This window comes from Cervus elaphus, chromosome 22 (genome assembly GCF_910594005.1).
Source record: "Cervus elaphus chromosome 22, mCerEla1.1, whole genome shotgun sequence".
In the NCBI taxonomy this organism is placed as follows: domain Eukaryota; kingdom Metazoa; phylum Chordata; class Mammalia; order Artiodactyla; family Cervidae; genus Cervus; species Cervus elaphus.
In genome coordinates, this window is record NC_057836.1 from 3058006 (window position 1) to 3084775 (window position 26770).

General features: G+C 53.8%; 1 protein-coding gene across 2 annotated transcripts in view; it reads right to left on the reverse strand.

The window, feature by feature from the left end:
- The window catches only part of TBC1D22A (TBC1 domain family member 22A), a 267796-nt gene that overhangs the window by 78789 nt on the left and 162237 nt on the right, over positions 1-26770 (reverse strand). For both annotated transcript variants that reach the window (XM_043880662.1, XM_043880661.1), the window contains 2 exons: positions 24228-24337; positions 4630-4705 (listed from right to left, as the gene is read on the reverse strand). In XM_043880662.1, coding sequence (XP_043736597.1) covers positions 4630-4705; positions 24228-24337 — 186 coding nt within the window. The remainder of the gene's footprint in view (positions 1-4629; positions 4706-24227; positions 24338-26770) is intronic.

Sequence of the window (26770 nt, forward strand, 5' to 3'; positions counted from 1 at the left end):
CGTGACTCAGTTTGGCTGATGAAATGCAGCTGAGCGCTGAGGACCACTTTCTTTTGAAGCATTAAGAGTCTATGAACAACCCCCCAAGATTTTCCCTCCATCACAGGAACCAGGCCAGCAAACTCCTGAAGGCAGCTCCTCTACCAGCCTGAGCTCCCAGGAGAGGACCTCACGGGCCAGAGCCCCGGCCAGGCCACAAACGATGTGCCCTGTGGGTGGGAAGCGGCTGAGATTTACTCGCTATCTGTGGGGGTCAGATGCGCGTCCCTGGTAGCTCAGCGGGTAAAGAATCCGCCTGCAATGCAGGAGACCCTGGTTTGATTCCTGGGTCGGGAAGATTCCCTGGAGAAGGGATAGGCTACCCACTACTCCAGTATCCATGGGTTTCCCTGGGGGTTCAGACAGTAAAGAATCTACCTGCGATGCGGGAGACCCAGGTTTGATCCCTGGATTGAGAAGATCCCCTCGAGAAGGGCATGGCAACCCACTCCAGTATTCTTGCCTGGACAATCCCATGGACAAAGAAGCCTGGTGGGCTACAGTCCATGGGGTTGCAAAGAGTCGGACACGACTAAGCCATACACACATATGTGGGGGTCAGGGCCATGGTAAGGGTTAGGTCTGTTCAGCCGGCAACAGTGGTATCTGGCTTCCACCCAATGCAGACTTTCACCCTAACCTGCCGACACTCTTTTTCCCACAGATGTTTTGCACTGACAACCTGATTCCCTGCTGACAGGATGGGGTACTGACCTGCAGCCTTCCAGGAGGCCTGAAGACCACAGGGACAGTGTCCCTGGTTAAGCGGCGAAGGGAGGTCTACGCACTTGGCCTGCTGTCCTTCCTGAGTACACAGCTTCTTAGAAGCAGTGAGAAAAAACAATTCAGATCTAGGTGGCCTCTTGGACTTTCAAATTCATTCTTGGATATGAATATTTTTTGCTGGATGTAGACATACCCGCTCCAGTGTTCTTGTCTGGAGAATTCCATGGGCAGAGGGGCCTGCTGGGCTACAGTCCGTGGGGCCGCGAAGAGTCGGACACGACTGAGCACCTAACACTCCACTTCTCAGACTCCAGGCTGACGGCTATAGTCCTTTCAGCACGAGGACGATACTGCTCAGGCTTCTGCTGAGACGTCAGTTCTCACACAGCCGCTCTTAGAAAACAATCCTCTACTCCAGCCGCTTTAAGAATTAGCTTCGAATAAATTTTACTCTTGTGTCTTTATCTAGTTTTCTCTTTATTCTCCTGGAAATTCAGTGGGCTCTTCAATCTGTGAATTGGCTTATTTCAGTAGTGCGGGAAAATAAATCACTATCTCCTCAAATTCTGACTCTCTTTCTCTCCTCTCTATGACTCTAAATAAATAAATAAATACGAGGCTCTCTAGCCATACCCTCAATATCTTTATTTTTTATATTATCCATTCTTATCGCTCCATGCTTTATTTTGGCTATTTTCTTCCAACCCATCTTCCATTTCAGTAACTTTCTCCATAGCCATGTCTAATTTGTTAAATCTGTACCCTGACTTTTCAATTTGGTTATATTTTTCACCTCTCATGTAAAATCATAATAGTTTCTCATTAACTGGGCAAATATTTTCAAGACTCTCTATTTTATATTTCTTCATACACAGTAAAGAGAATAGTTTCATGGCCTATGCCTAAGAATTACAGAAACTTAACATCTTGTGAGCCTTGTTATCTGTTGTTCCTATTTGTTCTCACTTAAGAGGTCTTGAATATATACTTAGCTTTGACTATGCATAGACCATTTTACACGGGAAAAAAAAAAGAGAGAAACAAAGCTAGAATTCTCACAGAATTCTCACAGAAGAGGGCCAGGAAATTTTTGTCTCCTTGTTAGCAGTTCAATGCTTTTAAGAAATGTGTTTTCCTTTTACCTTCTTTCTTTGCTTTTTTTCTCTCTTTCCTTCTGCTGCCACTGCTGCTAAGTCACTTCAGTCGTGTCCAACTCTGTGCGACCCCATAGACAGAAGCCCACCAGGCTCCTCTGTCCCTGGGATTCTCCAGGTAAGAACACTGGAATGGGTTGACATCTCCTTCTCCAATGCATGAAAGGGAAGTGAAAGGGAAGTTGCTCAGTCGAGTCCGACTCTTAGCGACCCCATGGACTGCAGCCCATCAGGCTCCTCCGTCCCTGGGATTTTCCAGGCAAGAGTACTGGAGTTGGGTGCCATCGCCTTCTCCCTCTTTCCTTCTACCCCCCACCCAATTTGCTTGTTTGTTGGCTTCAAAAAATAATCTTACCCATTGTTGCAGTCTCCTGGGTGAGAAATCTGGTTGGAATTTAGCCCATCGCCACTAGAAGTGGAAGGTCCCCCTGCCCTCACCTCTTATATCCCCAATTAAGTGGCTCAAGGCTCCGCCTCTCATTCTGTGGGAAGTTCTAAAACTGCTGCTCAAAGATCAGAGGTGACTCCCCTGGCACTTCTCATTAGCCTGCCTCCCTCTCTCGAGACGATTACCACCCGACAGGCAGTCTCTCAGGCCACTGCCCAGCACCCTTCCACCTGGCCTCCATTACAGACAAAACGTTCTTTCCTCAGTCATGCCAGCTTTCTGTCTATGGAGCAGACTTTTCTAAAGATTTGGGGGTAACAGAGAGTAGAGTGAAGCACGACTCAAAACAAAACTGCCTGAGAGTGCTTCCCAGAAATTCTTTAGCCAGTCGTCACGGCAAGAAAGTGAGACAGTGACGCCGACCCTCCCCTGACCTTCCGGTCCCTTCTGCGACTCCCCACCATCCACACTGCCCCCCGCACAGTCCAAGCCCACAGAGTCGTCCTTCAGGAGAACAGTGAGCGAGGGGGGCCTGGGACGCCTCTCCCAGGGGCTGCTGATGAGAAAGAGCCCAAACCCTCCCAGTGCCGACACTTCCTGCCTAAAAGGCCCAGCAATTCTTCTTCTGAGGCCATCACAGAGGTTCTTTCAGGTCTGGCTGGAAGAAGAGTTACAGACAGGTTGCCTAGCTTAACCTGCTACCAGACAGGGCCTCCTCTGTTGTGAAGCACCAATCATTCAAACAGAACCACCGCAGGATGAAACCGCCCTCCTCAGAAGCCACGGCAAAATAAAAATGGGGTTTACTGAAAAGCCCAGGCCTGGCCGGGATTCCTCCGGTTGCTATTGGTGCTCTTTTAAACAATCACCCAGCGAATCTCTGATGTGCTGCTTCTGAACCACAGCACCAGAGAAAGTCGATTCAAGCATTTCCCGAACTGCGGCCCTGGAACAAGTGAGCACTAACCACACGTTTCCAACCCCCACAGAAATGCAAAATCCACCTTCTTGGAGAAACAGCAGAGGAACCACCAAGTGTAATTCACGGCTCTTGCATGTCGTACTTCAAAGATCCAAATGAGGCTGGGGGGGTGCGGGGAGGTGTGAAGCTGATGGCAGAGGAAAAAACCCAACAGCATCTGACAAAGATGTCCCCGCGAAGTTAAGAACAAATGTACATAAATGCAGTTACATAAGCAAAAAAACTGTGCTGTGAATAGGTGGCTGCCAAGCTGCTAAATATACTGAATCAGATAAAGTATTATTGGAAGAACCGTGCAGAACTTCATAATATGGAAATTAGGTAATAACCATTAGACACAGCTGAAAATCAGATTCAATCAAGGGACAGAATGGAGTTGATAATTTGTATGACTCCGTTTTATAATGTCATTCGATCGTTTCCCAAAAAAAGAGTCTTTCTTGGTAAGATGGGGATGGATACGCTGTCTGCTGCTGAGGGAACAGCAAGGGCAAAGGGGACATCCACACCCTTGGAATGCGGCCCTGGAACGCCGGCGGGTGGCGGGTCTCTGCTTTGAGCGGAGTGCAACATCTCTGCAGATTCGGTGAAGTCACCCGTCGCGCTCACGTGGGGCTCAGGGTGACAGAGCCTGCCTCTCCCCAGAACAGCGCCGCCGACCGCCTGGTGTCACAGGCCCACACCTGGTTCTGCATGGTATCACTCCGTTAACGCTCTGCTCATTAATTTAACAAATGCTCAGGAGGGTACACTTGGAATGGGCCAGCATCATCTTTCAACATTCATTTAATTAAACCCTGCTATTGCAATGTGACAGTCAGCACATCACAGGGGGAATTATTTTAAGGACGAAGGTAGAAAGTATTTCAAAGCCCCCACTTACACATGAAAACGTAATCGAAAATGGCTGGGCACACACTATGATTTTTCTGTAATATTAAAAATGTTATTTTCCCACTCGTTAATTAATTGGATTCCGTGGAGAAATTACGCCGGCATCCTTGATAGCAAAATGACGTGCAGAGGCAGGAACACTGGGCCAGAGGCCGGCCATAAACAACCAGGCTGCCGCTGGATGATGACAACCACCGGCCTTAATAAGAGTGAGGGCTGCCTGCTTCGAGGACGCGCTCATTACTTCCTGTGAAGGGACAGCGCTGAACTCTGATTATATCGCCTTCATAAAGGGAACGGGAATGGCTCCGGCCCCAGCAGCGCCCAGGTGGCCCCAGCAGAAGGCACAGCAGGGGTGGGGGGGGGGTCCCAGGATAACCGGGTGAGCCTTCCACCCCCTTCTCCCCCGCCTCCCAAGAAGAGGGGCGCTCCAGACGCGGGCTTACCATCAATGCGGCTCACGAGCTCTTCCAACATCTTCACTTTCATCTGAATCCCAGGTTGGGCGAATGTATAGTTGTCCTGAGGGGAAAATAACAGGGAATATCATATGCATGGAGGAAAAAACTGGCTTTCCAAAGGGGAACAGGCAGTGGGGACGAAGGTGGATGGTTTGACAAGAGAACGAATTCGCAGAGCGACCCACACACACAGCATGAGGCCGCGTCACGCCACGCGCGTGCAGGCTGAGCCGGGAGATGAGCTCTGAAGCTTCCCCATGTCATCCACTCTGGGGAGTATTTACTGGGACATTTCTATATGTAAAGGCAGAGATTCACATTTAAATGGAACAGACAGCTCGCTGAGGGGCAGAGTCTGCCGAGAGTGGCTCTGGCCAGCAGAAGGGCAGAGTGCGCGCAGCACTGCAGGGGAGCTAATGGGAACCAGGGACCTGCTGGCGCTACCCGCGTCAGGCCTGCCCTCCGAGGGCTGAGGACACGGTCACGGTGTGAGCGCGGAGGGACCAGGGGGCTTCAGTCTCAGGCACTCAGGTGAAGAAGTTCATAAACTAAGACAGGAAAACCAGCGCAGCCAGTGGGCAGGGGCAGACCTGGAACGAGAGCCCAGCTCGATGCCTTAGATGCTGTGTGACATTGGCAAGGAACAGCACCTCTCTGGGCTTCAGCGGCATCATCTATAATGAGAATGGCAACGCTGCCGTGGGACCGCTCCGAGGCTTCAAGGAGGCACGGTCACCAGCAGGCGCCAAGGCTTCAGGAACAGGAGGCCCGGTGCCCCCACTGTCACGACCAGAGAACACACGTCGGCGGGGGAGGAGGGTGGCGCCTACCACGTCCTGCCCCAGGGCACCCCACAGAGCAGCCCTCAGGAGCCTCAGCCCACGCTCAGGGACCGCTCTCAGGATGAGGCTTTCAACTGCACTCCTGCAGTGACAGACTTGCACTGGGTGATTACGGGAGGCGGGGTAGTGACCCCACCAATACCCAGGGCCTGATTCCCAGCAAGGTGCTGGTGAAGGTTGCTAATCAAGCCACTGGAACAGGGAAAGCACCCGGTCACCCAGGTGGGCCCGGTGCGGTCGGGGCCCTCGGACGTGGAGGCAGGAGCGTCAGCATCAGAGAAGTGAGGATACCGGTCCCCACCTGGAGGATGGACGGAGGGGCCAGCAGACCAGCAAAGCAGGCTGGACAGAGGCCAGCCGAGCAGCTCTCCCCTGGAGCCCCAGGAAGGACGTGGCCCGGCCCACACCTTGACCCGGCCACCCCGCCCCAGGGCCAGGTCCGCCTTCTAACCTCCAGGAGGTTGTTGTTCAAGCGCTAAATGGTGTCTGACTCTTTGTGACCCCGTGGACTGCAGCACACCAGGTTCCTCCGTCTTTCACCATCACCCAGAGCTTGCTCAAACTCATGTTCATTGAGTCGGTGACGCCATCCAACCATCTCATCCTCTGTCGTCCCCTTCTCCTCCTGCGCTTAATCCCTCCCAGCATCAGGGTCTTTTCCAATGAGTCAGTTCTTCGTATTATGTGGCCAAAGCATTGGAGCTTCAGCTTCAGCATCAGTCTTTCCAATGAATACTCAGGACTGATTTCCTTTAGGATTGACTGGTTTCATCTCCTTGCAGTCCAAGGGACTCTCAAGAGTTTTCTCCCACACCACAATTCAAAAGCATCAATTCTTCGGTGCTCAGCCTTCTTCATGGTCCAACTCTCACGTCCGTACATGACTACTGCACATGACCTCCACGACTGTGAAATAACAAATCCGTGTGGTTTCAAGCCACAAGGCGCTGTGCCTGTGGGTCCTTGAATATGAGTGAGTGGGTCCTGTTGGTTCAGGCAGGCATGCGCTGGGCTGGTGCTGGGAGACGACGGCTTGTCCTCGGGGAGACATGGGTGGAAGGGGATGGGGACGTGGGAACAGCACCCACACACCACCTGCCCCGGGATCTGGGTGGGGGGAGGGCTCCAGGAGACACAGCCAGGAGGAGAGGACGACCTTCACGCCAGCAGTGATGTCTGAGGCCGAGCAGTCAGCACTCTGGGCTTAATGTGTGTGCGCACACAAGCACACGCGCACACACACACAGGAACACACACAAGCATGTGTGCACACACACGGGCACACAGTCATACACATGCACACGCACACGTAAGTATGTGTACACACACAGGTGCACATTCATACACACACACTCATACACATGCACACACACACAAGCATGTATACACACACACGGGCACACAGTCATACACATGCACACGCACACAGATATGTGTACACACATAGGTGCACACTCATACACACGCACACACACACAAGCATGTGTACACACACACGGGCACACAGTCATACACATGCACACGCACACATAGGTATGTGTACACACATAGGTGCACACTCATACACACACACTCATACACACGCACACACACACAAGCATGTGTACACACACACGGGCACACAGTCATACACACACACACTCATACACACGCACACACACATGCATGTGCAGACACACAAGCACGTGCACACACACAAGCATGTGTACACACATAGGCACACACTCATACACATGCACACACACATGCACAAACGGGCACAAACACACATACACATACACTCATACACATATGAAGGCACACAAGCATGTGTACACACACGGGCACACACATGCATACACAAACGTGTAAACACACATGGGCACAAACACACATACACAGGCACACACACACATGCATGCATACACAAGCATGTGTGATCACACACAGGCACAAACACACTCGTACACACACACACGTGTACACACACGGGAACAAACATACATACACACACACATCTTTCCTGACTAGAGTAGGAGCCGCGGCCACCACGAGACAAAACTAAAAATGCCTACAAGGCAACCACGATCTTTTCCCCACAGAAACGGAAAATGAGCGGACTCAGACCTAACTTCCTGCTGCGGTTTCTCCCACGTGGATTTCAAGTGACAGGCCCTGGATCCCAGGCTGTCACGGCTCCACGAGGGCAACTCCAGCGGGAGGCACCGAGGCCCCGCGTGCGCTCTGCTCAGCTCCACGCGGGGGGAAGCACTCTGGGGCGGCTGCCCCACGGGCCTGGAAGGATGTGCTTTGTAGACGGGGTGACAAGCTGGTGGGTCTTGCTACACTGAAGTCTGGGGAAGGGAGGGCTGTCACAGACCGGCGCTGAGTGGACAGGAGCGCTGGGCTCCAAAAGGCCTGCACGCATCCAGAGAGACCCCCGGCCGCCCCTCCGGCAGAGACAGGCAGCGGCACGGAGCCCGAGCTGCCATGCAGCTAAACATTCACGGGCAGAGGAATTCTGGTTTGGGACTTGAACTTGCCAGGGTTAGCCCTTAAAGACTTGATTTCTCTCTGGAACTTGGGTGACAGAGGAGATTCACACTTGAATTCGGGACATGCTGCGTAGCTGGAAGCTTCCACACTGTCATCTCACCTCACGGCAGCATTTCCGATGAGCCGGGGGAAGCAGTCAGGCTGGACATATTTAAGGATGAGAAGTTACCTAAGAGTGGTTTTGCAGCCTCAGGTAGAGGCCTTGCAGATTACTGCATCACTGTTCAGGTCTGACGAGCTCCAAAACCGTCAGGACCAGGCTCGGACGCCCCTTCCCCGCGGACCCAGGAGGATACTCAGAGAAGCAGGGGTTCCGCTGGGGGCTGGCCTGTCCCTAGAGGCGGTGGGCTCTACGGGGACACCATGTCCCTGGCTGAGCGGGAAACTAACGGTTATGCAAAGAGCCAGCTGAAGGAACTGGGGCCAGCAGCCCTCAAACCCGGGCTCGGCTTCCAGGGGGAGGGGGTCCGGCCGGTGCCTCCCCTGCCCGTTCTCCATCCCCAGAAACACTGGCCCCAAGAAAGCGACTGACCACCCGCAACTCCCAGAGTCGAGGCCGCCAGCAGGCCCAGCCCTCCGCCCAGCTCTCGAAACCGGCCGCTCCCCCGGGGAAGGCTGCTCCCCCGCACGGCTCTGCCGCACGCAGGGAGCCTGCCCGGGCCCAGGGCCGGCTCCGACATGGAGGGTCAGCCTGAATGACCCCCAGATTCAGCACGCCAGTTTATTTGGCTCTCACACTAAGATAGGACTTCAAGCTTCTCATTCAGAAGAAATAAAAATTATTCTTCAGTCTCCATCTGCCACTATTTTGTTTTATTTCTCAATTTGTTCAAAACCCAGGAAGGGGAGATGAGTTCTCTTGAAAATCCAAATAGTAAGAAAAGAATAACACCTGAGAGTCTTCAAAAAAAAGCCTGCATCATGAAAGGTCCTGAGAAGACTGACAGATGAGGCCTCGGTGTCTGGACTTAGGCAGGGGGTGGGCGCGGGGGCAGAGAAGACCCGCCGCAGGTCAGGCACAGGGGGGTCAGCTGAGGGGTCCAAGCTGAGGACCGTGCCCCTCGGCAGCCAGGAAGCCTCTGAAGGACACACCAAGGACATTTCAGAGCCGGAGGCTGAGCCGGAAGGCGTGAGGTGCCCGCAGCAGCCTCCCAGGAGTTGCACCTGGCCCCAAAGGCGCCCAGCAGGCTCCTGCAGCCTCTGACGAGATCCCGAGTTCTTCCGGCTGAAGGAGGGGGCACCGACCCCAGCATCCCGTCCACACCCCCGCCCTGCCCGCACACACACATACCCGGCACAGAACCTATCTGCTAAGAAACAGGAAGTATCTGCAGGCAAAATAGGAAGCAAGTGAGAATACTATGTATTTATACAAATAGTCACAGTAATAATATGATAACACTCCATGAAAAGCAAACAGGCACACCTCTGCAAGCTGAGATTTGATTCTGGGTCTTTAAAGAATGATAGAAGAATATAGAAAACTTATTGCTCGGAGGGAGGGAAGGAAGGTCTGAAGAAATACAACGACCTTCTGGGAAGTGATTTTACAGAAGGTAAAGTCCGTATCAGCAGGAAAAAAACTCAAAAGCACGCACACCAGGCTCGCCTCACACTTCGGCCATAACCAACAGCACTTCTGGGCTCCTCAGAGCAAAGGCGGACTAAATCCTTCTGAAGGAACGTCTCGGACAAGGGCAGGCAGGTTCACTCCTGTCGGCTGAGCGGGAGGACCGAGACCCCTCCCCTCTGTGACAAGGGGCCGTGCCCGACCAGAGACACGGGCCCTCAGCGCACCCCACAGCCCTTCCCGGCCAGTCTCTGCGGGAAAGTGCCCTTCCGAGGCTGAAACCAAACCTGCCCCTCTCCCGCACCCTGGACCTGCATCTGAACACCTCGCGACACCAGGCCCTGTTTCGGGCCCCCTGTGATCCAGTGAGCGCAGTGAAGGCATCGATCCATTCAAGACCAGTGCAGGGTGGACGGGGGCTCCTCCCTGGGTGCGGTACCCCCGCCTGAGGGCCTCCTGCATGAGAAGTAGGCCTGAGGCTGCTGTCCTGAGACTGGCCCGTGTGCAAGGTCGGCGCTCCCCCGGGGGGTGCCTGGGGCCAGGATTGCGGGTGCCCCCACCTCTCCTGAACCAGGGAGAACGGCTCACTGGCCGCCGCGGAGCACTGTGCTTTATGCTGAATGCCTGCTTTCCTGCTGGTCCGTGCCAGCAGAGGTCTATGGCAACAGCTCCCAGTACAGGCCCCAGGCTTGGCGTTTCTTGTTGGTTGTGTTTTGGTTTTGGCTGAGCTGGGTCTTGCAGCACAGGGGCTTGGTCACCCCAGGACACGTGAGGTCTTGCTTCCCCAACCAGGGATCGACCTGTGTCCCCTGCCCTGGAAGGGGACCTCCAGGGACGTCCCGGGTGTGGCCTTTCTCACAAGCTCCCGGGAGATCGGGCCAACTCGTGGCTCGGGAGTTAAGCATCTTCGGCGACTCCACAGGGGCAGGACTCCTGGCAGTGTGTGCCGGGGCCCCTCTGGGCCTTTTTCCTTGGCCCGCGCACCCCACACACGTGCACTGGGAGGAGTCGCGGCCACTGTGCTGGATTCCCAGAACCTGGGGGCGGTCCTGGGTCCCCAACACAGTCGGGCAGGAAAACAAACATGGGACTTGTGTTCAGAGATGACGGTCTGGTCGTCAAGCAAACGTTCATCATGCAGGCCACGCAGACGCACATGCGGTCTCACCACGACCCAGGGAGCCCTGAGGTCAGAGCACAGAACAGGGGCCTGACCCAGGGACACACAGAATGGGAGGCCAGGGCCAAGATGCAGAGAGCAGGCAGCCCAGCAGCCGTGGGGACGCGGGCTCACGCCAGGCGGGCAGCAAAGGCCAGGGTGGCGGGAGGGGCCCCGAGGAAGCTGCACTTGATGGGAGATCATCACCCCAAGGCGGGAAGGCCATGTGGGGCGCCAAGAGTGAGACCCCAGCAAAGCTACAGGATGACGCGAACGGCACAGAAAGGGCAGCCACCGCAGTCACGAGCTCTGCACTTGGAAAAGGTGACTCTGGCTGCCGAGGTGAGCCTAACAGAGGAGGCCAGAGAGGACGCGAGGCGTCGGTCACCTGACTGAAGACCCTGGGCCCAGTGAAGATGAAAGCGCCCTGCTGGAGACGCAGTCAACCCAGACTGTCCAGACCGCGTATGTTCAGCAAGCCGCACTGGCTGGTTTTGTGAACTTGAATGGAGGCCTTCTCACTTACTACTATTAGTTTGTTCATTTCACGTGTCTGGCTGGCACCGCGGGCAGTGGAACTCACTCTGAACCCTGAGCACGTCATCCATCGCATCAGCTGTCCCTCCACGCTGAGAGGCAGTGGTTACACACACCCTCCACGTCCTCATCACGGTCTCTGGGCAGAGGGGAGGAGGAGGACAGAGCCACATGGCATGCTGCTCGGGGGGAAAGACGGTGGAAGCGCGAGTCGCTCAGTCGTGCCCAACTCTTTGCAGCTCCATGAACTTCAGCCCACCAGGCTCTCCTGTCCACGGGACTTCCCAGGCAAGGATACTGGAGTGGGTCACCATTCCCTTCTCCAGGGGATGTTCCCGACCCAGGGATCGAACCTGGCTCTCCTGCACTGCAGGCAGATTCTTTACCAACTGAGCTACCACGGAAGCCCTTCTCAGGCAGGAGGGTGCTGCAAAAATTTATCCGGCCAACTGTTTTCCCACCAGCGAGCCTAATTTCTTTGATCTTCTATTTCCTCATCTGTTACATGGAGACAGGCAGGCTCCTTCATAAGGCACTGGGGGTGTCCACACAAAGTGTGAGCCCTTCTGCCCACCCATTCCACAGGTTCCCGGGGGCCATCGGTCACGGGACGGGATGAGGGCGGAAGGCCCCCCCAGCCCTGGCAGAGCGGCATGGTGCTCCCCTGCTAACTGCTCAGAAAATGGGGACAAGCTGAACGCCTGTGTTGGGGCACAGGCCGGCCAGCACTGGTAGCTGGTGCAACAGCATCTGAAGGGAGTCCCGGTCAGTTATAGGCCTGAGCTATAAGGAGCAACCACTAACGGGAGGGCGGGGAGAGGAGAGGCCGCCAACAAGCTAGAGTGAAAACAGACAGTAGCAAGAGAGGCCCCCTGAGGGAAAGGGACCCCAGAATGGGGCGGTTCCAAGGAAACGACATTCCGGAAGCGGCAAAGCCGTGGAGATGCCGAGAAGACCCCTGGCTGTCAAGGGTTCCGGGAGAGGGAAGGATGAACAGGGGAGGGCAGGGGGTTTTCAGAGCAGTGAACTACTCTGGACGATACCGTAATGGTGGACGTATGTCCTGGTGCTGGTGGTTTAGCCACTAAGTTGTGTCCAACTCCTTGCGACCCCAGGGACTGTAGCCCGCCAGGCTCCTCCGTCCATGGGACTTTTCAGACAAGAACGCTGGAGTGGGTTGCCATTTCCTTCTCCAGGGGATGTTCCCGACCCAGGGATTGAACTCAGGTCTCCTGCATTGCAGGCGGTGTCCTGCATTATAGGTGGATTCTTTACGGACTGAGCCAGTAGGGAAGCCCCTTAAGTCCTTATACGTTTGGCCAAACCCATAGAATGTACAGCACAAAGAGGGAACCCCAATGTCAACCGTGAACTTTAGTTAATAGCAATATACCAACTGCAGCTCATCAGTTATAACAAAAGCACCACACTAAAGCAAGACGTTAACAACAGGAGCAAGTGTGTATCTGTGTGCAGGTGGCAACAGAGTATATCAAACTCTGTACTTTCTGCTCAATACGTCTGTAAACAGTTCTCCATAACTTAAAAAGTATGCAATGCATCCAAAAGAAGGTAGGAAAAAGGGAGGAAACTGTGAAATGAATAGAAAATAAATAGCAAAATGGCAGCCTAAACTCCAGCCATATAAATAATGTCATGAATGTACATGAGCTAAACACACATTAAAAGGACAAGAAAGCAAAATCCAACTATGAGCTATCCACAAGAAATGCACTTTAAATAAGACAATACAGATTAAAAGCAAAGAGATGGAAAACGATAAACCAAGGAAATACTAATCCTAAGGAAGATGGGATCGCTATTTTAATATCAGATGAACTGGACCCAGGACAGAAGAAATACCAGAAAAAGAGGAATATTTCATAACAATAAACACACAGACTCACCAAGAAAGCATAATCATCCTACATATATATCTAAAAGTGTCTGCTCTCATCACTTCCATTCAACATTGTACTTTGAGGCCCCTGAAAATGCAATAAGGGAAGAAGAGAAAATAAAAGCCACACATATTAATAGAAAGAAGTAAAATTCTGTTTATCTGCAGGTGACGCCCTTGTGCCCTTAAAAAATCCTAAGGCATCCACCAAAAAGCTCCTGGAACTAATAAGTAAATTTAGCAAGATCACCAGAAGCAAGGTGCAGTATATTACATTTTCCAAAAGTGGCCACAACAGTATCTCTTATCCCAAATGTTCTTTTATGATGTGATCAGGCCACTCCTGCATCAAGAGATGAAGTCCAATTTCCCTCTCTTTGAATCTGGGTAGGCTTGTGCAACTTACACCTTGCTTTCTGCAAGTCTTACTGGGAGCCTTGAACCATCACATCAGAATTTTGACTTTCCCAAGGCCACCGTGCCGTGAGGATGTTAAGCCACGAAGGGAGGCCACAAGTGGGCAGCTCAACTACAGTCTCAGTCCTGGGGTCACCCAGGCCTGGGCACCACACACGTGAAAGAGTGAGGCTGCAGCTGATTCCAGGCCCCAGGCAACAACCTGGGCCAGCCTGCGAGTCATCCCATGGGGCACCAGGCAGCGTGGTGCAGACAGCAGGTTGAGGTGCACGCTGACCGCAACCCTGACCCACAGGCTCCGCGAGTGAGACGAAAGACATGCTCCAGTCAGCAAGCTTCGGAGGAACTGATACACAACAGGAACCGGAAACCTGTCAGTTTACAAAACGCAACTGTATTTGTATAAACCATCAATAAAAATTTTAAGAAATTTACAAAGAAAGCTATACTATTTAAAGGACTATTTAAAAAAAAAAAAAAAACCTACCTTGAAATAAATTTAAGAAAAATTAGAAAAGCCCATACACTGAAAAGTACAAAATGTTTATGAGGATAAGTTAAAACACATTTAAATAAATTTTAAAATATGCCATGCTTACAGACTAGAATAAATCAACATTGCTAATACTGTTAATTCTGGGAAAACTAACACAGAGATTCAAAATACAATCCCATTCAAAAATCCCAGGCCCTAAGACTTTTTCCAAGGCTTTTTTGGGTAGGAAATGGCTAATGAAAAACTCTCCATAAAAATTCAAAGAACTAAAAATACTCAAGACAATTTTTTTAAAAAAAGCACACACTAGAAGGACTTACCCTACCAACTCCAAGAAAAGCCACAGAGGTTAAGGCAGTGTGTGCACTGGCATTAACACTCCATTACCAGGTCAATGAAACATGATCGAGTGTCCAAAAGCGGACCTACACTTAAACAGTCATTTGATTTTCAGAAAAGGTGCCAAAGCAGTGTGTTCTGGGAACAAAACAAAACTGCTCTTAAGAAATGGAGCTGTTATTAACTAGGAAACCTACATTTAAAAAATGAGCCATGATGCCTTCCTCACACCACACAGAAAAATTAAGTCAAGCTCGAGGACAGACCTAAAAGTAAAAGCTAAAATTACAGTGTCCAAAAAAATTAAATAAAATTATAGTTTCTAGAAGAAAAACACAGGAGAATATCCTGGCATGCTAGGGGCAGGAAAAGGAGTTTTAGTCATAGGACACAGAAAATCATTACCACAAAAAATAATAATAATAAATTAGAAGTCCTCAAAATTAAAATTCTCTGCTCAGCAGAAGACATTGTTAAAAAATAAACTGACAAGCCACAGTCTTGGGAAGAATATTCCCATCCCCTCTCTCCATATGTAGAGATGGAGATGCTGTACAGTGAGGCCAGTCAAGGTGGCCACTCTCCTCTCTGTCCACCCCTACCTGACCAGCGCCTGCTTCACCCACACCTGGCGCTGCTGACTGACCTTCCTTCCTACGTACTCGCCCCAGGCTCCGGCCAGTGACTGTTCTTATCAAAGGGACAGTGAGGGGCCTGCCCCTCAGCCGGTTTCCCGGGTAACTAATGAGCCGACCTGACTTTGCTGTTGTTTAGTCGCTAAAATGTGTCCAACTCTGTGACCCCGTGGACTGCAGGACACCAGGATCCCTTGTCCTTCACCATCTCCCAGATTTTGCTCAAATTCATGGCCATTGAGTCGGTGATGCCATCCAACCATTTCATCCTCTGCTGCCTCTTCTCCTGCCCTCAATCTTTCCCAGCATCAGGGTCTTTTCCAATGAGTGGTGTTGGAGAAGGCTCTTGAGAGTCCCTTGGACTGCAAGGAGATCCAACCAGTCCATCCTAAAGGAAATCAGTCCTGAGTGTTCATTGGAAGGACTGACACTGAAGCTGAAGCTCCAATACTTTGGCCACCTGATGGAAAGAGCTGACTCACTGGAAAAGCCCCTGACGCTGGGGAAGACAGAAGGCAGGAGGAGAAGGGGACGACAGAGGATAAGATGGCTGGATGGCATCACTGACTCGATGGACATGAGTTTGAGCAAGCTCCGGGAGATGGTGAAGGACAGGGGTGCCTGGCGTGCTGCAGTCCATGGGGTTGCAAAGAGTCAGACACAGCTGAGCGACTGAACACCAACAGCTCTTCGCATCAGGTGGCCAAAGTTGATCACAGCCTTATCTTGGTGAAGGGCTTGCCTAACTCAATGAAGCTATGAGCTATGCCGTGCAGGGCCACCCCAGATGGATGGGTCATAGTTAGCAGTTCTGACAAAACACGGTCCCCTGGAGGAAGACATGGCGAACCACTACCGTATTCTTGCCACAAGAGCTCCGTGAACAGCATGAAAAGGCAATCTAATCCCCTCTTTAGTGGCAAACTCCCTTTCCTCTGGGAACAAAGACTGCCTCCACGTCCTGCCCATCATCCACGGAGGTCACTCCAGGACCTTGTTTCAGACATATAAGGCCCCCCATCCACTGAACCACTGATGTCTCTGTCACTGACTGGGCTTTTCTTTGGTCTTGAAGCTGGGGAAACATGGGGCCTTGTAGGACTGCGGGGTGCAGCCCAACAGTATAGATAAATACACACACACACAGACGACTGCTCTCCAGCGTAAGTAAAAGCAGGGACACGCAAAGCTGATGAGCGCGTGGAGCAGCCAGACCTTACTTCTGATGAGTGTGTGACGTAGCGTAACCAAGCCGGGGGAAAGGTCTGGATGTTTTTCATAAAACTAAGTATACCTCTACGCCACGACCCAGCGAGTTCACTCCTAGGAACTGACCCAGGGGAAACAAAGTGACACCCACCAGAGGATGTGTGCACGCGCGTTCGAGGAGATTCCTTTCCTGAGACAAAGAGAAGAACCAGCCTCGGCTTCCAGCAACTGCAGGGTGTTTCAACAAACTGATACACTGACAAGGCGCAGCACTGCTTTGTGATCGAAAGGAATGAACCATCCATCCGGCAACAACATGCATTTCACTGTTTTCGATGCTACTGTAGATGAATTTATTTTTTAATCTTCCTTTTTAAATTGGCACGCAATAATTCATTCTTAATGAATCTCCCGCTGCAGCTCAGTAGCCCACACACTCTTGTCTATTCAATAAGCCTTTCTAAAACACTGCCAGGAGTCCTCACTCTTCTCGACTATAGCTCTCAGATCACGTCTCCGAGCCTGATGCATCCGGATAGGAGAAAGCAGAGCCTCACGTGGACCAGACTCTGGGGCCATTCGCCGTCCACTCACGGGCGGGGCGCAGGCCCGGCTCTCCACCCGCCTCCTGCCGCTCTGCTGCCCTTTCCAGGTGGAGACGCCTGATGCGAACATCAGAAGCCAAGTGGGGGCCACGTGGGTGTCCTCTCCACCAAGCAGCGGGCCGGCCCTTTGTTCTCTGTCCTTGGAGCCTGGCAGGGAGTGAAAACGGATCAAGGTCCTGGCTCCTTCTGAGGGTCCTCGGGCCTCTCTCTCTCTTGGAACAGAACCTCTCGAGGGGCTGGCAGGCTCTGGGTCCTGGGGTGGGCCGTGCCTATTCTCTCCCTGGCTAACTCACCGCAGCGAGCTCACCCCCACCTCCCCGTCCCTCCAGTCTCCGGACACAGGCCTGGTCATCCCTTTGCCAGTCACTACAGCAGCGCGCTGCCGGCCTTTCCTCTGACAAGTAAGCTCCCAGATAAAACAGTTACTTTCACCAACATTCCCATCACTTCCATGCCAGCAACCAGGTCTTAGAATTGAGTGATTCTTCCCCAAGGAAAGAAAATGTAAATGACTAATTATAAAAGGCGACGGTTCCTTTCTACTCCAAGAGGCCGTCCTGCTAAGTAATGAATCTGAGAGTAATGGTCTGACTGCAGGGCGGGCAGGTATGGAAGCCGTAATTCAGGAGGTGAGTGCTCCCGGCAGCCCTGGCGCGCGGTGTTAAGTGAAATGAGGAGTCTGGCGAAGGCCCAAGAACAATCCCCGAGCAGGCCAGGACGGGCGCGGCCGGCCCGGGCTGGGGACCCGACCCGCTACATCCCGGGGCCGGCAGGCGGGGCTGCTGCATGGGCCCTCTGGCAGCTTCCTCCCGGGAAGTGCAGGGGAACACCCCTTGTTCACCCCAAAACTCATGGACTGCGTCCTGTCATCCTGTCCTAAGGCGGTCCTTCATAGAGACACAGCCGTCAGCAGGACCGGCTCAGATCGCTGTCGGTGAGCTAACCAAAAACCATCCCCAGAGGCAGCGTCACAAGGACACAACCCCTGAAACCACTGGAAGAAATAATGGCCCTTTTTTTTTTCCTGCCTCATGGCTCATGGGATCTTAACTCCCCAACAGAGGGTCCTCGGCAGTGAGAGCCTGGAGTCCTAACCGCTGGACCGCCAGGGAATTCCCCTACCTAATTATTTTTAGAAGGTAGATCTCAGAAGGCTTCCCTGATGGCTGAGCGGTGAGGAATCCGCCTGCCAAGGCAAGAGGGACGGGTTCAGTCCCTGACGCGGGAAGACCCCAGTGCTGGGGGTTAGGAGCGGCTGGGCCTGCACCACGACTGCAGAACCGTGCGCGCTGGAGTCGCGGAGCGGCCGCTGCTGGGCCCACGGGTTCCGACGACCGAGGCCCTCACACCCGGGAGCCCGCGCTCCACAACACGGGGAGGACACCGCCACGAGAAGCCACAGCTAGAGAGTGGCCCCACTCACTGCAACTACAGAAAAGAAAGCCCGGGCAGCAGCAGAGAGACCCAGCAGAGTCAAAAATAAATACGTTTAAAAATAAAATAAAGTTGCAAATTCAGTTTTACAAAAGGTACATCTCTGGCTGCAAGCCTGACACGGGGCCTGAGGAACACTGACCTCGGGTGAGACCTGAGTGTGGCCCTGTTGTGCCGACGGGACGGGAAATCCCAGGCCAGGGCCACCCAGCCCGCGCTCCTGACGTCCCAGATGGGCAACAGCAACTCACGGTGTCGGGGAACGAGGGGCAGGACCCGGGCAGAGAGGCCCACTGCTCCGGGACCCCGGGCACGGCTCCCTGGGGCCCAGCCCGGCCGACAGCCACCCGTGAGGCACTGGCTCCGTCCAGTACTTCTCCTGTGTGAGCTCACCCGGGGGTGTCTCCGAGAGAGCACCCTCCCCGCGGGCGGTGGCCCCCACAGTGCTCAGCCAACCGCCGGGCTCCCTGGGGCCCTTTCCAGCGGCCGGTGAGGCCCAGACTGCATCCATGGTGACACCGGGGGACCGTCTGCCTGGGCCGCCCTGCTGGCGTGGGCTGTGAGGCTCTGCCCCCAGGGGTGGCAGGTAAAAGCGCTGGCATGAGGCATGGACAGGGCGGCCCCACCAACTATACCCTTAATGCCACGCATTCATGAGAAAGGCATTTCCTTAGAGGATGTCACGGGCGGCACAGGAACAGGTTCTAATCTCACGACCAGTACTGTGTCAAATCTCGACCCCTAATAAACAGCTTTTCAATATTATCTGGGGAAGAATGGGAAGAACACGTAAAACTATGGAGTGCGTGCGTGCTTAGTCGCTCAGTCGTGTCCGACTCTGCGACTCCATGGACTGTAGCCCACCTGGCTCCCCTGTCCATGGGATTCTCCAGGCAAGAACACTGGAGTGGGTTGCCATTTCCTCCTCCAGGGGATCTTCCTGACCCAGGGATCGAACCTGCATCTCTTGTCCATCTGCTGCATCGGCAAGCAGGTTCTTTACCACTAGTGACACCTGGGAAATAAGGCTCTCGAGACATGCATCCAAAATGCTAAACTTCTCCCAGAAAAGCAGCTGGTGCAACTCTTTGAGCTGAGAGCGGTAATGGATACGTTTTTTCAAAAAACATCATTGATATTTGACAGAATGACCGACAGGCAAACTCGTTATTCAGACTCAGGTATCGGGCAGACATTTCCTCGAAAGTGAACAAAGTCAGCCCGTCACTTCAAGGGAAGCAATTCACAGCATTTATTGCCAATAATATTTGAGCTTTGAAGCCAAAATTCAAATTTTCGAGAACTTTGACCCACCACTCTGAGCATGACAATTCTTTATGAGGTGGTGGTAAAAAGGTGATTAAAAAAAAAAACTTTTTTTTTGTTGTTGTTGCTGTGGACCATTTTTAAAGTCTTTATTGAACTTGCTACAATACTGCTTCTGTTTTATGTTTCAGTGTTTTGGTTTGAGGCATGTGGGATCTTACCTCCCAGACCAGGGATTGAACCAGCGCCCTCTGCTCGGGGAGGCAGAAATCTTTCGCTTTGGGAGGTGAAATCTTAACCGCTGGACCACCAGGGAAGTCCCAAAGGTGAGTCTCTGATACGACTCAATGAAACGTGATGTTCAGAATATCAGCATACCTCAGGCATCCCGTATGCTCCAATGAGCAATGTCTGATGTTACAGAACCACACGTGTAAAAGGCCCGTTCCGAGCACAAGACGGGCCAACGGCTTTCACTGTGACTGAGCACAAAGGTTCACTAACACGGCTTCACAGTCACACTGCAAGTGACCTTTAATAGTCCTTCTTATTATTTCTCAACTAAAAATTTCAGAACACAATGTTTACTATAACCAGAAGCTACCATCTCTTAGGTCGTGGTACAGTATTAAAGGGAAAGCCTCCGGTCATCCAGAAGGCTACTACGGTACCTCTCCCTTCTCCAACCACACACCTACGAGAGTCTGGGTTTTCATCATATACTCCAACAACAACAAAAATACATATTACAACAGGCGGACTGTAGAAACAAAGATGAGAATTCAGCTGTCTTCCATCAAGGCAAGTAAAAGTAAAACCGTGACTCTCTTCTCATTAAACATTTTTGGTTTGGTAAATACTCATTTATCTGAAAAGTGTTTTACTTACAATAGCATAGAATGGATTTCTTGTTGCTAAAGTAAATCACTAAATGGTTTTGCATTATCTGGCGGAGCTCTAACTGGCAAGTACTGGTAGAATCAGCCCCACTAGTAAGAGCTCCCTGACCCTCACTATTAGGAACGGCAGGCGGCCCTGAGACGCGGAGCGGAGACCTCGCTGCAGAACCGCCGTACTGGTTCTGGACGGCACCTGGATTCCCGGGAGCGGCTCTTCACCTGATCTTTACACCTCGCCGGGCACTGACGCCTGGCCTCCTGGCACCAGCGCGTCTGATGACCCCTCTGCGGTTCCCTGTCGGCTCCCCTCCCATCCCGACTCCCCTAGGCGGCCCCTGCTCACTTTAGGGAGCCACACCCAGCACCGGGCGTTTGTGGAGGAGGGGCGGAGGCTTGCCCTTTCCTGGTCCGCACTGGTGCTGGGCCCAGGGCCTCCTCTCCCGGCTCCCCGCCACCGTGAACCAGCGGGGGAGGGACGCACGGCACCCAGCGCTGGGCCTGCAGGTGCCAGGTGCCCCCACACTCTGGCCCCAAGCGGCAGCGTCTCACATCCAGGCCCCTGGGGGAGCCGGAAACACAGCTTCTCCATCCAGGCTGTTGGAGGGCAAGAGTATGAACAGATGTGCGCTGTTCTGCAGAACTTCCCCCAGCAAAACGGAACTCACCGCCACTTATTTCAGCTGGGGAAGGCCGTCCAGCAGGCTTCAGGGCGGGGGTGCGGGTCCAACACGCGCCGTCTGCTCGAGGGCGAGCAGCTCCGCCCCGTGTGCTGCTTGCGAGGCTGAATCGCCACCGGGAGCACCGACGGGCCGGAGTCGCTGCGTACTCGCTGGGGTCCCCTCTTCCCCGTCACCCCTCTGGCCACACGACGCCCTGGCCTTCCCCGCAAGGAGACTCTGACGCCCTCGCTGAAGCCTCTGGCAACGGGGTGGACCGCCATCCCACGATATAAACCTGAACTTCATCCAGTACAGGAACAATGCATGAAGACCAGGCTGAGAGTTGTACTCAACAAAACCAAAACTGAGTTTTCTCAACGGTTCTCACCCAGGGACTGATGTGATGAAAAGGGCGATTAAGGAAGGCGCCCGAGAAGTCCCGAGAGGCGTGGAGAGGACAGAAGTGCGAGCAGGAGAAGGCACGTGAGCTAAGATGCAAGAGCAGCCAGGCCCTGGGGCGCTGCCTTCCTAGTCCATGCTTCCTCTTAATCATAGGAGGATAGCCTCTTAAGCACCACAGCCTCATGGTGTGTGGTCAGAGGCTAAGTGGCCTCCAGCTCTTTGCGACTTCACGAACTATAGCCTGCCAGGCTCCTCTGTCCATGGGATTTTCCAGGCAAGACTACTGCAGCAGGTTGCCACTTCCTTCTCGAGGGGATCGTCCAGATCCAGGGATCGAACCTGTGTCTCCTGCATTGGCAGGCAGATTCTTTCCCACTGTTCCACCTGGGAAACCCTCACAGCCGCACACTCAACCAGTGACAGACGGTGGCAGCCCTTGTGCACAGTGAGAAGCACCCCGGGGAGCTCGCACGGGGTCGCCAGGGTCGGCCTCATCTGAGGGAATTCCAGAAGAGCCCCCCAAAACCCCCAGGCGCCCGCAGCGGGCCCCCCTGAATCCTTGTGCACCGGAGGATCACGTGGAATCAATCACAACCTCGTGTCAGAAAGACGGATGGCTGCTGCCGGCTTGCGTCCGTTGTACAAACACACACACGCGCGCACACGCGTGCCAGAGAAACATTATGCCTTCCACGCAGCACCCTTGTCAAGAAACCCTTTCATCAGACAAGAAATCTCGGGTGAAAAATGAAAAGCCAGCATCGATTTCACTGTACAGCTGATTTTATTTACAAATAGACGCCAGATAATCTTGTATTTAAATGGCAGAAGTTCCATCACTCATGATCAGAGAGGTGACATTTGAAATGTATAAAGTTTCACACTATGATTCAATCTCTTTTCCAGGGAGGAAAAGAGTCCGAAGTTCGGGAAGAAAGACTAAAAAATAGAACAGTATCAGAGTGGGGAAATGATGGATCGATGCTGGGCTGAAATACGTCTCCAGCAGGCACATTTCTCTTTACAAGGCACAAAATGTGTCACCAGGCGGCCTGATGGGCTCTCAGATACGAGGTTCCCGTTGTTCAACTCCAGGAAGGGCTTCTGCTTTCTCTGTCAATTCCTAAGTTAACAAGGGGAAAGGGGATCCACACAGTTTTCTTCAAGAGAATTGTCGTAGCTGATTTATGCGAATTAAACCCAAGGGCCTCAATCTTCTGTTGCCTGTTGTTCAGTCGCTGAGTTGTGTTCGACTCTTTGCAACCCCATGAACCGCAGCACGCCAGGCCTCCCCGTCCTTCACTGTCTCCCGGAGCTTGCTCACATTCGTGTCCATTGAGTCGGTGATGCCATCCAACCATCTCATCCTCTGTTGCCCTCTTCTCCTCTTGCCCTCAATCTTTCCCAGCATCGGGTCTTTTCCAATGAGTCAGCTCTTGGCCTCAGTCTTTGAACGACATCTTAGAAAAGCCTCACTTGGACCACTTCAAATCAAGCAGCTGAGCTGAGGCCTCTCCAGCCAGTGGCGTCAGGAACACTTGCTGCGACAACAGCTCCGGAAAAGCCGAGGCTTGTGGGGGACACTGGTGACAAGCGCATCGCCACGCCCTGTCCTCTTGCTCCCGGCAGAAGGACCCCACTCTACCGGGGACAAAGCGGTCCCGGCGGAACCCAAGCCCCCTGCACAGCCTCCAGCCTGGGGCGGCCATCTGTGCAACAGACCGTCCTGGAGTGAGTGACCAAAACGAGCCTCAGATCAAAGCCCTGTCCCAGGCTTTCCCCTCCAGGCCTCACTCTGCCCCCATGCGTGTCCGTGGAGCGGTGTTACGCTGGGTGACCCGGTGCTCACACAACCCCACTTCATCTCAGAGTGGGCGCAGCCCCGGGCACCAGGTGGACATCTGAGAAAGCCATGTGGGCACCAGCTGAGCCAAACGGGGCCTGCAGCTGGCTCAGGGGCCGGCCAGCTTCCTCGGCCACCTCCTGCCACACACAAGGCCCCAGCCCACCTTCTGCCCCTGACCTGCCAACTGCGTCCTCCCCAGGCACCTGTGGAAGAGCCTCCCCACTGATACATGGGGGTGGAGGATTCCATCCAACCGCCAGGCCCTGGGGGACTGGCTCCTCTGGGAAAATCCCAGTCAGTGGCCCAGCTGACCACGGGTCTAGCAGAACCCCACGCACAGGGGTCCCACGCATGCGGGCAGGACGCCCTCCGGCTCTCAGCTCCCTCTGGGGCCCGGCGCCACGTCCTGGAATGCCAAGGCCCCTGAGCTGAGGATGGCAGGGCAGGGGGGCCAGCCGCCCATGCACCCCACGTCACTCTAAATCCAGTGCCCTTTAAGGGGCAGGGTCCTCTGAACTCAGTTCCATGGACAGTGAAACAGCTTGCCACGATGGCCTGCGCTGGGGCAGAGCCACACAGTCACGGCTGCAGCAGAGGGGGAGGCGGGCCTAGCGGGGATCAGGCTCTGCAGGGGAGGGGTCCCTCCGAGCCTGTACTGTACCCCCCATGGACTCTGCAGGGGCCTGGTCCCCCTGAGCCTGCACCGTGACCCCCACAGGCTCCAGGGGCCCGTGTGCCCCCAGACAGACACACGTGTGCCCAGCAGCAGAGTCGGAGCTTCAGAAGGCTTGAGAGGCTGTGGCGGTGGTGGGGGCAACCCGGGCGGGGCTCACCTGGATGCCGTCCAGCAGCCGGCTCATGCACCAGTACGTGTCGGCCTCCACATTGCGCAGCGCGTCCTCAGGCACCTGGGAGATGTCGGCGGAGTCCGCGTCCACGTCGTCTGCGGGGCAGGGGGGAGGAGACAGGGAGCCGTCAGGTCTCAGAGGATGTGCGATCCGCTCGCAGGAATGCCACCCCCCCAGGACCCCCCTCCCTCCCACTTCTCTTGCTCTAACTGGACGACTCGTCTTCCACCTCATCACTTAACGGGCCGCAATTTTAATACCTAATTAGTTGCAGGTAATTAATATTCTGAATCCTCCCCAATTAATTAACATAATTAATATATTGTAAATTGTTTTTTCTTGGGCATTTCACATCCTAAGAAGAGGGGACCTAACCAAGGGGACCTAACCAAGATCGGAGTTTCTCCAAAAGATTTTTTAAAAATTCTGCTTCTAATGTATTCACAAATTCACTCAGTAATAAGCCCTCCAAAAACCTGCTTCAAGGTGAGAGTTCCCAAAACCACACTGGATAAATACTGCTAGGCTGTGAGCAAACACCAAGACAGCAAAAACACAGATGTGTTTGAAAGGAAGAACAGGCAATGGCACTCTAAGTAATTTCTTCCTTCAAGTACAAAAATCTAATGAGAAAACATAACTTAAAAGTTTCAAAATGCAAAACAGATGCCTCATTGGAATGGCTTATCAGACATTTGAAGAAACTGATTTTAGATCCTTAGAAAAATTGCTATCATCCAGCATAACACTCATAAATGTTTAAAAAATTGTGTCTCCTATTTCTCAAATTTTATTTACTTTTGTTGTATTTTGCAAATGTGCATGGCATCCTTGCAATGAAAATGTTCTTTAAGAAAAGAAACACTTCAGCCTGGAATATATTTAGAAAGTTTTAAGTGGGTAAAAATGACAATGATTACAATAACGATAACTGCTAACATGTATCGGGTGATTATCATATATGCCAGGCACTCTCTCGTGTTTTAAACGCACTGACTCTGTTAGGGCCACCATTGCACCCCTGGGAAAATGGGAGGCAGAGAGGCAACAAGCAGCCTGGGAATGGCGGGGTCACAGCGTGGACCCGTGTGTGTCCCCAAGCCTGGGCCAGGCCTCTGCACTCAGGCACACCTCGCACCTGCCGGCCGGACTCCTATCCCGTGCGAGGCTGGGGGAGCCGTCGTGGCCACCCTCCCGCTCTGTTCTCTGTTCACAGCAGAAGAAAGTAAGAACAGGGCGGGCGTTTCCAGGCCGGCATCCCTCAGGCAAGCCAACTGGCTGGGGCCTCAGGAGCCCAGACAGGCTGCCACGGCCCCGACACACGCACACCGCTCGGGGCACAGCCTCACGGCCGCGCACACCACACAGCAGCTCTGGCCCCAAGCCCCTGCAGCCCCTGGGAGCGCGCGTCCCTCAGCACTCTCAACCGCTCCTTCATCTGCTCCCTCACTCACTCTACAAGCCTTTGTCGGTTTGGTCTGGGGAGTTCTTTTACTGAGACATACTTCAACTCGAGTGTACAATTCAGTGGGTCTTAGGATCTTCAGGGGGTGAGGTAGCCATTGCCACTCTCTAACTCCAGAACGTTTTCATCACCCCCAAAACACACCCTGAGCCCAGCAGCAGCCCCTCCCAGCCCCGGGGCCCCGGGCAGCGTCCCGTCTGCCCCATGGACGTGCCTGTGTGGCCCTCTCAGGTCAGGGGACGCAGGCCACGCAGCCTGTCCTATCTGGTTGTCCTCACTGCACACGAGGCTTCCAGGAGTGACTGAGTCTTCCCTCCTCTCTGCGGCAGCATGACCTCCCACCGCATGGACCTCCCACACACATGGCCCTGCCGTGTGTATCACCCCTCCTCGATGGGCACTCCCCGCGCCCCTACACTCCAGACCCCTCGGCGCAGAGGTGACGAAGAACCAACACCCCCGAGGAGCTGGCGGATCAAAGGGGGAAACGACTTAGAAAATGGGAAACGGCTGACGGGGCGGAGTGTCTGTTCACAGCCAGGCCCTGGCGGGCAGACCCACGCAGCCCGCCCTCCCCTCCAACGCAGGACTGGGGTGAAGCGTGCTCCAAGGCCAGCTCTGGGAACCCCCCAGCCCAAGGTGCCAATGAAACTGCCCCCCGGGGGCTGCGGGCCTTCCTCTGCCCCCGGGCCAGCCCAGCCAAGCACCTGGCCTTGGAAATCTGTCCGGGCGGCCCGCGTGCCCACGGGCCCCGATCATCCAGGGGATGGAGCCCGCCTGACTCCGCACACGGGGTCGGAGAGGCGGGAAGCCACGCCCCCAGGGCTCCCTGCTGTGCGGCGCCCTGGCGGGGGGAGGGGGCCGTGGGCACCGGCCCAGCCCAGCATGACGCCCTTCCTGCTGCAAGACCGAGTTCACAGGCGGGAGTGGAAGTGGCCTCCTCGGGCCGAGACTTCCTTGCTGGGAAAACTTCCCCTGAACCAGAGCAGAGCTGACTGCTTTCCAGCCTCAGGGCGCCGTGTCCACAACAACCCGAGGGCTCCGTGGGGGTGTCTTTCCTCCA